This window comes from Lepidothrix coronata, unplaced genomic scaffold, assembly GCF_001604755.1.
Source record: "Lepidothrix coronata isolate B3197 unplaced genomic scaffold, Lepidothrix_coronata-1.0 Scaffold88, whole genome shotgun sequence".
NCBI classification, from domain to species: Eukaryota; Metazoa; Chordata; class Aves; order Passeriformes; family Pipridae; genus Lepidothrix; species Lepidothrix coronata.
Genome location: NW_016690268.1, coordinates 20,562 through 35,545, shown reverse-complemented (window position 1 = coordinate 35,545; position 14,984 = coordinate 20,562). Strand labels below are relative to the sequence as shown.

At 38.9% G+C, this 14,984-nt stretch overlaps 1 protein-coding gene across 1 annotated transcript in view; it reads right to left on the bottom strand.

Annotated features, from left to right (window-relative positions):
- Positions 1-14,306, bottom strand: part of GPC5 (glypican 5) — a 612,142-nt gene extending 597,836 nt beyond the window's left edge. The window contains exons 1-2 of the mRNA XM_017821031.1: positions 13,814-14,306; positions 2,659-2,820 (exon numbers count right to left, since the gene is read on the bottom strand). Of these exons, the coding sequence (XP_017676520.1) occupies positions 2,659-2,820; positions 13,814-14,306 (655 nt within the window). The remainder of the gene's footprint in view (positions 1-2,658; positions 2,821-13,813) is intronic.
- Positions 14,307-14,984: the final 678 nt, after the last annotated feature.

The following is a 14,984-nucleotide window of genomic DNA, read 5'->3' as shown; positions in this document are numbered from 1 at the left end:
TTTTGAAAAGAGGCACGTGACAGCAGTGACAAAGTCCACGACATCTGCTCCCTTTCGTACACACCTCAACAATTCTCTTCACACTTTCTGCCCAGCTCCTGAGAGGTCTGTCCAGTTGCCAAAGTAGCAGAAGAGGTAATCATACTCTTAACTGCCCAGTCCAGCCTCATCGAAACATAAAGGGAATACCTAAAGATCTGGTGATGAGATAGACACCCTGTCATACAATGATTCAGACTGTAAAGGACCTTAAGTAGGTCTCCAGTCCAAACTCCTGCTCAAAGCACCATCAAAACTGAATTCAGACCAGGTATAATGTCCTACTATGTTCCTAGAATTCAAAACTGAAAAAATATCAGCAGCATCCTATTATGGTTTCTGAATCTGAAATCATTTAGCTTGAATTTTAGTTAGCAATGATTGGAATTTTTCAGTAAAGAGTGGCATGTCCGACAGCATGTTTTTCCATAAATAACTACTTCAAGGTTACACAAGGTTTTAAATCTAAATAATACCAGAATCCATGGAACATTCTTTCTCAATCATACTTCTTTACATAAAAGGAAAACAAAGATGAAAGTACTCCAGACTAAAGCATATACTTCAAAAATATGTGAAGTGTATAAGGTATATAAAATAGATATACTTTAAAGTATAAGTATTTTAAAAATATTTGTTTAAAAGCAAATGATGAAAGACAGACAGTGGGAGAATCAGTGTAGCCTACATATTTGGGAAGGATGGCTTGCATTCCTGTAATAAGAAATGCTTACACTTGTTTCACGAAAAAAAATAAATACTATAATTCTCAAGCAGTCCTGAAACTATCCCTCTAGAGGGAGGACATATAATCACTAAGCTACAGAGGCAGGTTTCTTTCTTTGCATCACTGCTTCTTGAATTTCCTTCTACACTGTAAATTAGCACTGCTAGGAGAGTTAAAAGTGAATATGTCTCATATTAGCCTCTGACATGGTGTTCAGAGAATCCCCCTGGGCTGACAGGCCATAGAGTTTTAATGTGTACTAGCTGAGAAGGGCCTGGAACCAAACGCCTGAATAACCACTCAGATTATACCAGAGGGATTCACAACTATTTCTCCTCAAAGGCATATATGTATCCCTGTCTGTCAGGGAGAATTCATCAATGAGGGAGATGCACCCTGCATTCATTCTGAAAATACCCCACTGACTAATCCGCACAGGACATAATAGCAACAGAAATACAGTTTTGGGGTCCTTATTTCACTTAATTTCATTATAATATCATTTAAGTCCCATTCTTGTGAAGACTGAGAAATCTTGGAATTGCACAAGTATATTATCTAGGTAGCTAAGGGGTTTTTTTGTGCACTGGTTTTTCTTTTGGGCTGGGGGAAAGGAGGAGATCTTAAAACACTGAGGCAAAGAGTACAGCTCCCACTTACGCGAAGTACAGTCAGTCACTGAGCTCTGCAGAGTCTACAGCCCTAGGTTAGCAAAGCAATACAAAATATTATACTCTTATGGTACAAAAAAAGCTAATACACACAAGTTGAAAAGAAGAAAGAAGGCAGAAGAGAGCAAGGGAGAGATTTCTTTGCACATTTTACCAACAATCTCCTGATCATAACACCCATTGACAGCTGCGTTAAGCAGGCTAAATGGCAAAACTCCCAGAAGGTAGAGAGCAACTCCAAGTTGTTTTTAGCATTAGAGAGCCTAAATTTCAAAAAGGGGAAGTCTTTAGAATTCCAAAGTCAACTTTTCTGCCCGTCTTATGACCCTATTCTGCTAATCATTTCAACTTCACAGGTTAAAAATGACAGTGACCAGAAGGACAACTTCCCAAGCCTGTATGAAGTTACCATGTTATCCCGTCCAATCAAGTGGTCATAAAGGTCATAAGTACATATTAATAGACAAAAAACAAGACTGTAGGACTTTGTCCTCAACATATGTGAACTGTATATATCCCTTTCTACCACTTATGATCTCGTATCGCCGCTGTTCTTCAGATCTTCCCAGCTCCTAACCAATTTCTACATTAAGTTATGCCTTATTAAATCAGAAAAAAATGAATAGTATATGCAGGGTAATTGTGAATAGGCAAGCCCACCACCAGTCCAAATAACTATTATTTATGTGATATCTTCCTATTTATGCATTAGAACAATTATTGCTCAACCTACAATTTTTTTCAATAGGTTCTAGAAACTCAAAAGCTTACAAAACTAGATCCCAAAAATGAACCTCAAAACCAAGCTACCCAAGTACATCTATTAGAAGAAGACAAAGAATATGGTGGGTGGGAATACTCTAATAACAAAAATCTCTCTTTTGTAGCACTCCAGGCATTAATTTTGCATTTTAGTATCACCTAAATTAAAGAGGTTCAAGAGGAATGTCAAGTTATCGGTTTTCAATTAAAACCAAAGAATCTTACTAAAATAGTGTCTTACTTTTTCACAAATTATATTTTTTAAATATATTTGTGAAAATTTCAAAAGCAATGCAGTTCTTAATCACTTACCTTATTTAACACTCCTTATTTGAAAGCATAAAATCATAGTGAAAAGCTAAAAATTAACAGAAGACTTTTATTACATGCATAAAATAATCAAAGACGAAAATCAAGAAAAGCATGAAGAAGTTTGGAAACAAAAGCAGAAAGCCTTACCTTGAAAAGCAGCTGCATTACGAGATATTAAAAATTTTAATGTAGCTCTTGATGTTTGAAGCACTTGCTGTATATCTTGCTTTGCTGCAGTCTGATACCTTTCTTCTATCTTTTTAGTACAGCATGTTGGATTTCTAGAAGTACAAACCTGGAGATCAACACCTAAGGAGAAGGTAATAAGGTAATTACATTGATTAATATAAACCAGAAGTATGCAAAACACAAACACATAGAAAACCGCTACTCTTTTCCTTTTTTTTTTTTTTCACATAGGTATTGACACATAAAAGAAATACTCAAAACTTTAAAGACATTTGGTCTCCTTAAGCAGAAGGCGATACTAACTAAAATTCCATGGGAAGACTACACTTAATACAGTGAATAATGTCATCTAATATAATTTCCCTGACACTGCAATCTTGTTCCAGTTGTGAATGTTGATACCTACTGTTGGTAAAATATATTGAATATGCATTGTACATCACCATACAGGTGGTAGATGTCCCATCCCTGGAAACATCCAAGATCTGCTTAAATGGGGCTCTGAGCAACCTGATCTAGTTGAAGATGTCCCTGTTGATTGCAAGGGGTCAGACTAGATGACCTTTAGAAGTCCCTTCCAACCCAAACTATTCTGTGCTTCTATGATCCTCCAGAATACTGAACTGCTGGACCAGCTCAAGCCTCTTGTGCTTCTTTAGCTAACTACTGCTAAATATTACAAACACACCAGCGGAAATCCCATTCCCTACAGATTCATAACAAATATGCCCATATTAACTTTTATATGCAGGAAGCTGAACACCTTCACTTGCACAACAAAAAGTTAAAACTCTAATGCAGATATGAATCACTGAACTTCTGCGAGTAAGAAATTTTATTTCTTAAGTGTTATACTATATCTTTTTTCTTTGTATAGCCTAATTTTTTTAAGGCTATTTATCCTCACAATTTATTTAAAAATATAAATTTCTATGTTCTTCAGTATGCACGTTTTACAAAGTCATTTGTTCTGTCTGGCTCCATACATTTTATGGGGACAAAAACCACTAAACAAATAAATGATAATATAGATAACCAAGAGATAACCCACTGCTTCTATATTGTTCTTAAAAGAGCTCTCTCTACTCTTCCTTCAATGTGCTCTTTCAGTTTACCAGTACTGCTGAGATATCTCAGGATCACTTTGGCTTCTAAATCCTTTTATTCTACCAGCTGCTGGAAACAATTATTCTAAACCTGCTCCTCTAACTTCCAATTTCACAAAGCATCCTGAGAACCCTGGTACACAAAATTATATATTTATACATAAATATTTATTTTATAGCACAATTCTTAGCAAATTTTCCTATATCTTGGTTTCATATTTTTGAAGTTGGATATGCCTAGCTACCCTTAAATTCTTCTTAACCTCAGAAAATTTTAAGTATGATTATAAGAGCCCAACAAATCTGTTAGAATAAGAAACACAGTAGTAGCTTGAACTAGAATTAAATGAAAGAAAAAGGTAAATTAATCTAGATTAATTAAGCCATGTCTGCAGTAGGACTTTCTTCTGTTCTTCTTCACAAGCTGAAAACATAACTATGAAGAAAACAGAATCATGCAGTGTCTCAATGAAGATTTATGTACTCTTTTCATAACTTGCTTCTCTGCAGTGGAATGTCCAATATACAAATTTTCCAAAGATGAACTCAGACAGAAAAGCTAGCATATCAGTATGGAATACATTTTCAAGGTCACAAATAGAATTAATTCATTAATTAATTAAGCCTAGAAAGTCTTAAAAGCAGAAAAACTTCGACAGTTTGAATGTTGATTTGCAGGTGGAACTTAAAGAATACACTCATATCTGTTTGTTGTTTTTTTTTATTAATGTCATCAACAAGAATTTAAATTTCCTAGCTGTTCTCTAAGGGTAGCCAAAGGCTGATCATGGTCTTTACTTACTATAGTTTTGAGATACGTTTATGATCCTAAATACTGGTCTGAGTTATCAAATATATCTTTTTTAGAGCATTACAAGCAATTATTCTGACTTTATGATATATGACATTGGTTTGTTAAAGGAAAAAGTGAGTTTTGTAAGTTGCTGGAGTAAGTTTGATCCAAATGGAGTATGCACAATGCCTTTTCTTTGTTTATGAAATCTGTAAACATTCTCCACTTTCTTTCTTTTTCTGTGTTTTTTTTCATGTGCATATGTAAGGATGCTGGGGGAATCAATTAAACAAGCTCGGCAGTTGGCTAAATTGCTTCAAGTTTATGAATGATGAGCCGAAGTAAAATTTTCAGCTGGCTGCCCCTTAGGGAAGAGGATGGCAGCACCCATAAAGCAAGAAAGACAACACAACAAAAATCCAACTAATGAAGTAATCCTTTAAAGTATGCAGAGTGCTCACTTGAAGCTGATAATTCATAACTTGTGAAGATCCTGCTTTTTTTTTTTCTGCTTTGCATTGTGTGTAGAAGGGTTATGCACAGCAATCACAATGTATCAGTATAAAAAGGGGCTCCCGAATTTTTAACCTGTCAGCAACACAGTGGTGTCATTTGGAGAGGGAGGGTGTATTTTCACTAGTTAACTTCCCTACTGAACTCTCAGAGTGTATATGGATAGGCTTCAGCTGCCAGGAAGAATTTCTGGGAGAAGTGTCTGCTGGATTCAGCAGTTCCTATAACACCCTTAACACTGGAAAACAAACAGGTAAAGCTGGAGCTCCGAATATGCCCAGAAGAACCAGACACAGTTGGAATAACTGAGGTATGATGAAACAGCTTGAATGGCCACTGTGCAGCAATGGACAGACATAGGTTCATGAGGAAAGATGAGGAGGGAAGAAGGAAGGTTGTTCTTCACGTCAAGAAAACTGTTGGAAGGTATGGAATGGACAAGCTGGTTGATGACATGTGGTGACCCAGGACCAAAGCGTGGATGACACTGTGATATGAGTTTGATACCATGCAAAGTCAGGAGAGGGAAGTAGATTGAGTCCTCTTTAAAGCAAGATCCTGGTCCTGACGAGAGACTTCAAACCTCTCAACAATAGAGAGAAGTAGAACACAGAGGGTTGCAAGCAAACCTGAAGATTTTTGGAAGGGACTGGAACAAATTCTTATCACAGAAGCTAGATGGGTCAACCAGATATGACACTCTTTGGATTGAAACTAACAGAGAAGGACCTAGTCATAAATAAAGTAATCAACGGCAGCTTTGGCCGAGTGCCTGTGAAATTATGTATATCAAATTCCGCCTATCCACAAACAGCAAGTCTAAGGCTTCTCTTCTCATTGGCTCACTGAGTGCTTGTGACAAGAAGTTATGTCCTACAAACTTCAAAAATTTCCCAGACCTGTTTGTCACAGCAGTATGACATGCCCAGGTGATGTCTGGAAAGTTGAAATGTCCCATAAGGACAGTGCTACCAAACCGTGAAATTTCTCCTAACTGCCAATAGAAGAACTCATCACTGCTTACATTCCGGCTCGGTGACCCACTACATCATCTCCTTTGTTTTCCATCCTCCTAATCATCACCCAGAGGCTCTCAACCACATCATCACTAACTCTATGGAGTGTATAATCAAACTTCTCCCTTACTTATTGTGTGTCACCTTTACAACTCACACTACTCCAGACAATACCATAGTGGATGAGTATTAAGTTCTTCAGTAAACTTACTACACAAAATAAAAATAACTCTGAAAAGCCTGAAAAAAAAGAAAACTCCAAAATAGACATATTTTGCTTCTCTTACATCACTATAGTCTTATGGTTTTATGACAAGTGATTTATTCAAGACATTATACAATTTTGTACAGTAGTCTCCCTAATACAACTGCTTAATCTTCAAACTTCAACACAGCTTTCATACAAGTCAAAACACCAGCAGGAGACTTACAGCTATTCCAAATGAAAAATATAGCTGTGTTGGATTTGGGAAGGCTTTTGCTTTGCTTTATGAAGTATTTAAAAATTAGTAAAAAAACCACACCTCACTTCCATCTATAGAAGATGACTTACTTTAGCCTCTAAATCTTAGCAGATAATAATTACATATAAATGTCCTCCCTCTGCTTGAAACTGAAAATGTGAGACAAAACTTGGCAAAGTGTTATTATCACATTGCCTGAAACACAAATAACATTGTGTCGCACACAGTATCATTTTAGACAATGGCATTGTTGTATAATAAACCACAATTTCATAATCAGAAGTATGTAGCTGAGTTGTCAAGAAAAGCGAAAATCAGAACTTATGAGTACTATTCCTTATTCTCCTACTGACTTGACATGTGTCTCTTTCACAAGTAAACAGTAGCTTCATTTCCCAGAAGCAATGACCTCCTTTTTCCCCATGAGGTTCAGTAAAGATCTTCCACAAAACCTTTGAGCCATTTTTCCAATATGTATGACCTTTCACTCACCAAATTTTAGTTAATAATAAATAATACACAAGGTAACTGCTCACACGCAGTTCTACATGTACACAGGCATAGACATGCATAATATTTGTTTAAATGAAATTAAGATGAGCTGTATTACCCAAGCTTTTCTTAGTATTTTAAACAAATGTTAGGCACTGCTTAGCTCTCAAATCTTTGCCTTTTGTACAGCAGGAGGTAATATGAAATTTTATCTAGCCTTAATATGGGCTTTAGTATAGCTTCAAGAAGACATTTAGACTTCTAGTAAAACTCTAAAATAATAATGAATATTTGTTTATGGTTTCAGCTGATTCTTCAATATTATTTTAGTCTCTTGATTTTATGGCAAATACTTTTTTAAGCAGCGCCTTTTTAACATGGGTCTCATTCCCAACCCTAAGGGAATTTTGTTTTATACTTTTAAGACTGCTAATCACGCACATATAAAGTACATTTTATTGACCTACTTTTGTTCCAGCTCATTAGAGACAGCTGCTTTCAATGGCCAGGAAAAGCAACATGCAAAGAACCCAACTGACTGAAAACTGAGTGATTGCTCAAAATCCACAGTAGTTTTGTAGCTGTTTCTTTATAAAACTACAGAACAAGTAACAGCTTACGGATAATATTTCAGAAGAGGGTATGAAACAGGTCGTTCCATTTCAGCACAAGCAATATTAAAAAAACCCCCACACTTATTTTCTGTGTTTTCACATCTAAAAACCTTCCCATCTTCCACAAGAATTGTTTTATCAATAACCAATTTTGAAATGCAGAGAGAAAACATTTTCTGCTCCGATAAGGCATATTGGCTCTTTTCAGTATCAAATTCTGATGGTTCCACACTGTGATCTGCTTTGAGACAAGATCACAAGACAGCTAGATGAGAAATAACTTGTAATAAAAAACTGTAATAAAAATACATTGACATAAACAGTTACAGTACAGGAAAGGTTTTAAAACTGAAAACAATCTAGATGGGTGTAGGAAAGACTGCTCAGGAAGAAAAATGTAACTCTTCTGAGATGTAAGTTTACCTATCTGGAACTGATTTCAGACTTTTATTCATGGTCTCAGTCGTACAAATCTGTATTTTCAGTACCTTGAGATAAACAAATGCTGACAGGATGAAGACTTTAATTGCCAGGAAGAGAAAATGACATATACGTAGTAAATTTCTCCCTGTCTACTTAGACTTTCAAGAGATGAAATCCAGACTCTGAAAAATCCCAAAACAGACCTAGGATTGTAGTGACAAAGAATCTCTCAAAAGCCAGCACTAAAATGACATATAGCCTGGAACCAATTGTCAAATCAGTGGTTTATTTCAAAATGGATTTTCAACCTGTATCAGACATAAATTCTTCTCATGCTCATCCTTAAATATTTGTTAACTCATTTTTGTTACAAGCACCGCTCCAGACACAGCATTAACTGCCATCACTGTGGTGGTTGCAAAGTATTTCAGCATTGCCCAGTAATGAGCAATGGTCAAGGTCAAGGCACCTCTCCATACACCCACACTCCAGCTCACCAAACATGTAATCATGTTACCCTGCATTCACTGCCTACCAAAAGACCTCCTATTTTTAAGACTGCTTGAACTGCGGAGGAAGGGAACCCACAGCGCCTTGGCATTACAAAAGCATTATTTTGGTTCTCAAGAGGATTCAAGGGCAAATCCTGCCAAGTGAGGACAGTCCATCCCTTTTGCAGGACACCAGCCCTCAGCAATGTAGACATGAGCCAGTCTATTCCACCCAGCATGAGAACCCGGAGTTGGTCCTCTGTCCTCTATTGAGCAGTACGGCCACCACCTTTCAGGTCATCCCAGTAAGATCAAGTCCTAAGGCTACTGAGCACTGCTGACTTCCTAGAGAAGCTGAAAGATGGAAGATAGAGATAGGGAAGCTGCTACATAGTTGAGCCCATTTTTTTGTTGGTTTTAATCTCAAAATACTGTAAAATTTTTTTCACGGTGATAATTTTGTGGATCCGGAGGTGAAAAGTTCACACATACACACAATTATGTTGTTGGCAAAAGTCCTTACAAAAACAGACATCAGTTACTGATATGACAGAGCAACTCACTTTCTGTCTCTGACTAAATCCTCTTCCAGAGCTCTAAATGTCAGTTAAACAAATAGAGTAATTAGAAGTGCCCCTGGCTGCACACACCAAACAAATTTTAATTTGACTTCAGATAGAACAAAAATCCAAATTACCTAAACGTAAATCATACTAGAAACCCAAATTAAAATTCAAATCTAATCTTGGAATTGCAACAAAATAACTTGTTCTGGATTTCAGACTGACTTCCATTGTTACTTTAAGTAAAACTAGCAAGAATATTTTCACTTGAATTAACAAGTGTATCACAGATCAACTTTTTCTGAGATTATCTCATCCTTCCAGCATAGTTTTTCTCATTTATTGAACTGCATATTCATAATGATTCTCTACCAAAAAGCCTTGCAATAAAATTTATACTAATCAGTCTTCACCCTCTTCTGTGCTTCCTGTTCTCATAATTGCATACATGATCTCCCAGAGTTTGATGAAAAGAAGCCTAGACTGACTCCTGGAAAAAAAACAATTAACCAAACAAAAACTAAACCAAACCCAAAAAAGTAAACAAACAGAAATCAAACAAACAAGCAAACTACCGAGAAAACAAATATCTCCAGCCCATTTTTTTCCCCACTTCACTGGGAATTGTTTGATTCTACAGTGCCAGCAAATGTAACATTTTTCAATAAGCCACAGAATTCAGCTTTTTGGTGCAAACAGAAGCCTGAAAGTTTGTTCACTGACATACCTGCTGAAAGTCCTTTGTCAAAAAGGCAAGAGTGAATGGTTTACTCTCCATCCTATTCTGCTGTTCATAGGATTATATCACAGAATGGTTTGGGTTGGAAGGAATCTTATAGATCGTATAATTCCAACCTTCCTGCCATGGACAGGGACACCTTCCACCATATCAGGTTGCTCAAAGCCCCATCCAACCTAGCCTTAAACACTTTCAGGGATAGGCCATCCACAACTTCTCTGTTCTACATATTTTGAGAGAAGAAAACCAGAAAAGAAATATTATTTGCAACCAAGATAACATGGAGAGCTCAGAGCCCTCATTTAACCTGTCAGAAAAATGAGCTGCTGAAATCAGCTAAAAGCTCCAGCTTTACTAGCATGGAATTCTTCAAGAAGGTTGATTAAGTTACAATACCAGAAATCGAGCACAGGAAATTAAAATATGTTAAAAAAAAAGTATTTTGCAGATAACCTTTTTTTTCAAATAATCCAAGTCATACTGATCCACAAAAACAAAATAAAAACCCTAAACCTAACCTTTGAGGCCTTTTAATATTTATTTCATGCTTTGCATAGTGTTTGATTCTTGATTCTCCATACAACAAAAAGCACCTTTTATGATTTTTAATTATTGAGGTTTCTCTGTACAGTCCCACTAACCCTGCACTTGTAGCACAGAACCACACAGGAAAAAAAACAAAGTACTTTTGCAATTAACATTTAAAATAAGTATGAAAGAGATAAATGTTTCAATATAGCATGTGATGGGACTGAACATTAAGTCTGTACTATAGTTCCCAAATCACATCTATAAAAGACTGCTAACAGTTAGTCAGCTGTCTTGATTGCTGGGATTAGCAATAAAAACCTTAGGTTTGGTAACTATATTAATTCATTTTGATTATTAGTTGCCAATTTCAACACTATGATATCCTGTGCTATGTGAACGACAACACAAGCTCAAAGTTGTAGTTCCCATATCCTTCAAGATCACGTTCGTGCATAGATGTGGCATTTCTACATACAATGACAGAGGTATTTTTTTCTCCTTTAAAGATACACAAACTACATATAACAGCTGCAAAACTAATTATATAAAACAATGCATGTGTTTTGAGCTAATATATATTCAAAATACAGACACGAGGCAGTCCCCAAATGAAACAGAATTACATTTGCAGAATTATTTGCATCACTTACTGATATAAGGCTGCTTAGTTTTTATTACTACTAAGAAGAGGAAAAAATAGCAATATGAATGGTATAGCCTTTTTATTTTAATACATGCAGTGAACACAAGGCCAGTATAAGCCCTATAATTTTACTGACTGTAGAGGTAGCCTTCCACTGTATACAAATCCATACACCAGCTAATATTCCTGCTCTTCTTTAGCTAGTGATCCTACTCCACCCAAAAGGTGTGGCTCAGCTTAGGACATTTAAACTAAAGTGTTCTTATACAAGCTAGGTCTAAGCTACCACTAAAATAAAGACGTAGAGGCAATGAAATAGAGGCATTTATGCAGCTTGTTCAGAAATCAACACCAATACTTGATGATAGCTGATTGGCTCCTAGATGCCACAGGCTGCACTGGCTGGGCATTGTGCTTGCCCACCGGGAGCATCTGAGATGCCAAAGGTATCCCACCCACCACCCACTGCCCCTCTAGGAAGATGTAAATCTCCCACAGGTATTGTATCTGTTGGCCCCGTGAGACATTCTGGAAACCCTAAGGAAATTCAAATGGTGCCAGATGCCTACATTTGAGCAACCAAATTAAACTTTATAAAGGCAACTTTGACACCTATTCTCATAAGTAGACACTTACAAAAAGTGTCTGTGCTGTACATGTGCATGTGCGTGTCTTCTACACAAACACATTGCTAAGTGCCATCAGAAAAGGTTTTAAAATATTTTTACATCTTGCCTCAAAAGAAGGTTTAATACAAAAGATCAGTAGCAAAAGTGACATTTCTTTCCTCTTCATATAATGTTTTCAGCCTACAAAAACCTTTAATCACACCTAAACCTTCTAAAATACTCATTTTATCTGCATTTCTTTTGCCATTGTCAATTTAGGATAGATTTTAATGTTTGCAGTTATTTGTTGCATGTATCTCTGAGACAAGTGCTACTCAGAGCAAGTGCTACAAGAGCTACTCTGACACTCGAACAGGGCTCCTTGAGGGCTGGTGTCTTCCAGGCTGCCCACAGCAATGCAACTCCTTCAAAGAGTGAAAGGCTGCTGACCACGCAGTTGTACTGCACCTCCTGCTGCCCATTGCTTGCAGGGGCAGCAGCAGAGAAAGGAATTCTTTTATTATTCTTATCATTCAGAAATGGCTTTTGCTTCAAACAGGAAACATAGAAAAGTCAAAAGAAAGAAGTGAGAGTGAGTGGTGGTATAAAAATACACGAGAAGGGAAATCAGAGGAGCACAGCAAAAGAAACATACATAAGGTACATTCTTTCCTCTCAAGGCAACATGTTTCCTCCCTATCCTAGTACACAAGTAAATGTATAGTAGTCAAAATAAATGACCATGAAAGAGAAATTGTAATAGTTCGACTAGGATATGGAATATATACATATATTCATACACATATAAACAGATACCATATAATTAATACTGATATTATTCACACAAATAGCACAAAAAAATTAAGCCACTGACAGGGCTTTAACTCAGATTTCACTTTCTAGACAGTTCCTGTCTAATTAGGCTTTCCAGTTAAAGTGTTTATTTTCTTTTTAGCAAAGACAATTAAAAATCTTTAGCCAAGGACACCACAAGAAGACAACAATGCATGTTGTCAAAAGTACTGGTAACCTTATAAATACAGTATTTTGATTTTTAAAATGCACACTACAACTGTGTCAAGTTTAGAATTATCTGTCGTGCTTTAAAATAGTCATTAAAAAGCTGTGTTTTGAAAGAATTCCTTTAAAATAACCCAGTATGCCTCAACTTGCAGAGTTAATAAAAACTACACAGATTATCTTAAAAAAAGAAAGAGGCTATTGATATTTTAAAGTGAGGGGGACATTAATTCAGCTTTGCATTCAGAAGTCATTTTCTGTCAAGAAAGTATTGATACACATTTACTAGTTGACTGTCATCCAAACATGAACATATCATATATATCGCTGACCATGAAAATAACTCCTTTTTAATTTTGTGATTAGCATCACTGAAGTCAACAGAGGTTCTCATGAAGCTGGAAACAAACCTCAGATCTAAGGAGATACATCTTATTACATACAAGCTTTGTAACGCCATTTGGTACGTGCTTCAAGAAAAAAGTTTTGTTGTTGATACAAATGCTAGATATACTCAAATTACTATTAAGACATTACTTTCCCGCGAATTTAATTCCATTACAGCGACAGGCAGATATCCGGCAGAGAAAACGTGCGGCCCCACCGCTTGCAGTGGTGTAATTCTCATTTCACACCAGAGCAACTCCACCCGTCCCAGACGCCGTTCGGTGGCTCTCCCCTGCCTTCAGGGTTCGCGCTGGCACCGCTGTACCCGTGCCTGCCCACGGGCGGCTGGAAGCAGGGTGAGCCCCAGCTGAAGTTCGCTCTCCTGCGCGATACGGCATGGAAGTGGGTGAGCACCAGGGGGTTTTAGGCAGGTGTCAGGGTGCTCCAGTGCCCGCAGCCCGAGAAGAGCGTCTTCCCTCTTGAGTAAGGGGCCAGGCATCCCCCGCAGCCACCCCCGATGTCGCTACGGAACCCGTTCCCCCCGGCCGCGGGTGACCCGAGGCGCCCGCGGGGCCGCGGCCCCCCCGCGGGCATCACCCTCTCACCGCCGCCGGCGGCACCAAATTCAAACCCGTCGTCCCCGCACCCCGGCGGGGCAGCCCCGGCCCCCACTGCTCTCAGTGCCTCCTGCCCCGCCAGCTCTCCCTTACCTGCCCGCGGGGACTCCGGGACACCGCCCAGGGGGCCGAGCCGCCGCAGCTGGAAAACTTTCTGGACCGCATCGCAGCTCGGCGGCGGCTCCGCACCCGCCGAGGCGGCGGCCAGGAGCAGAACGCCGAGGCTCAGGACGCCAAGGCTGAGACTGTTCCCCCCCATGGCCCGCCGGCAGCCGCCGCAGAGACCGCGGCCGAGGCGCCCCCAAGTCGCCGATCGGGGGGAGGCTGCGCCCCGCCCGCCGGCCCCGCCGGGACCCGCCCCCGGCCCGGCCCCTCCCACCGCCCCCCCGCACCTCGGGGGGGCTCCGCCGCGGGGACAGCGCGGGGGGGTCCCAGCGCCGGTGCCGCGCTGCCTTCGCGTCGCCCCATCGGGGCTTGGAGGTGGGCACGGCCCGTTTGGGGAGGGGAGGAGACCCTCACCTATACCCGGGGTGCCGAGGGTGCGGGCTCCGGAGGAGGAATCCACAGGGAAAAGAAGTGATGTCATGGTATCTGAGCAGTAACTCCCAAAAAGCACGCAAAAAAGACAGACTTAATTTGTAGAGCTTTGGCGAACTACTCGCAACAGGCTTAACACTGCCAGTAAAGTACGCCGCTCAGATTGGCTTCAAATGCCAGACTTTTGCTTTTCTGACAGAAGTCTCCAAGAATTCAGCGCTCTTCATGGTATCTTCAAAAGTTTCAGTTTCATCAGGCAAAAGTGACTAAGGACGAGTTTACAAAATCCTCTCATGTCTACAAGACAAAGTGCGATGGTATCTGCTAGAGCAGCCAAGGAAGATGGGAATCAAGTTATCTTTAAAATAGCATCAAGAATCCCCTCCACGCACAAATGTCACACCTTACCCATTGGAGCCAGAAATTCTTCTTAGTGTGTTTTGAAGCTGCTGGTGGTCATTCAGCACTGTAAAGCATTAGGCTTTCAATTTAAAATAAATCTTTGATCTGTGTCAGCAATTTCAACGCAGGACTGCAAAACCAGTTCTAAGTGTGATTTATTCTATGCATTCATTTGAATACGGTTAACAAATTGACACATAAGTTAATAAAACTTGTACTAGAGATCAACCATTTCACTGCTGAGCAAAGCAATAAAAGAATGGCATTAACATTATCCAGTCTACTGAGTGACAGTTCATAAGAAGGGGAGAGGACTAATATTTCT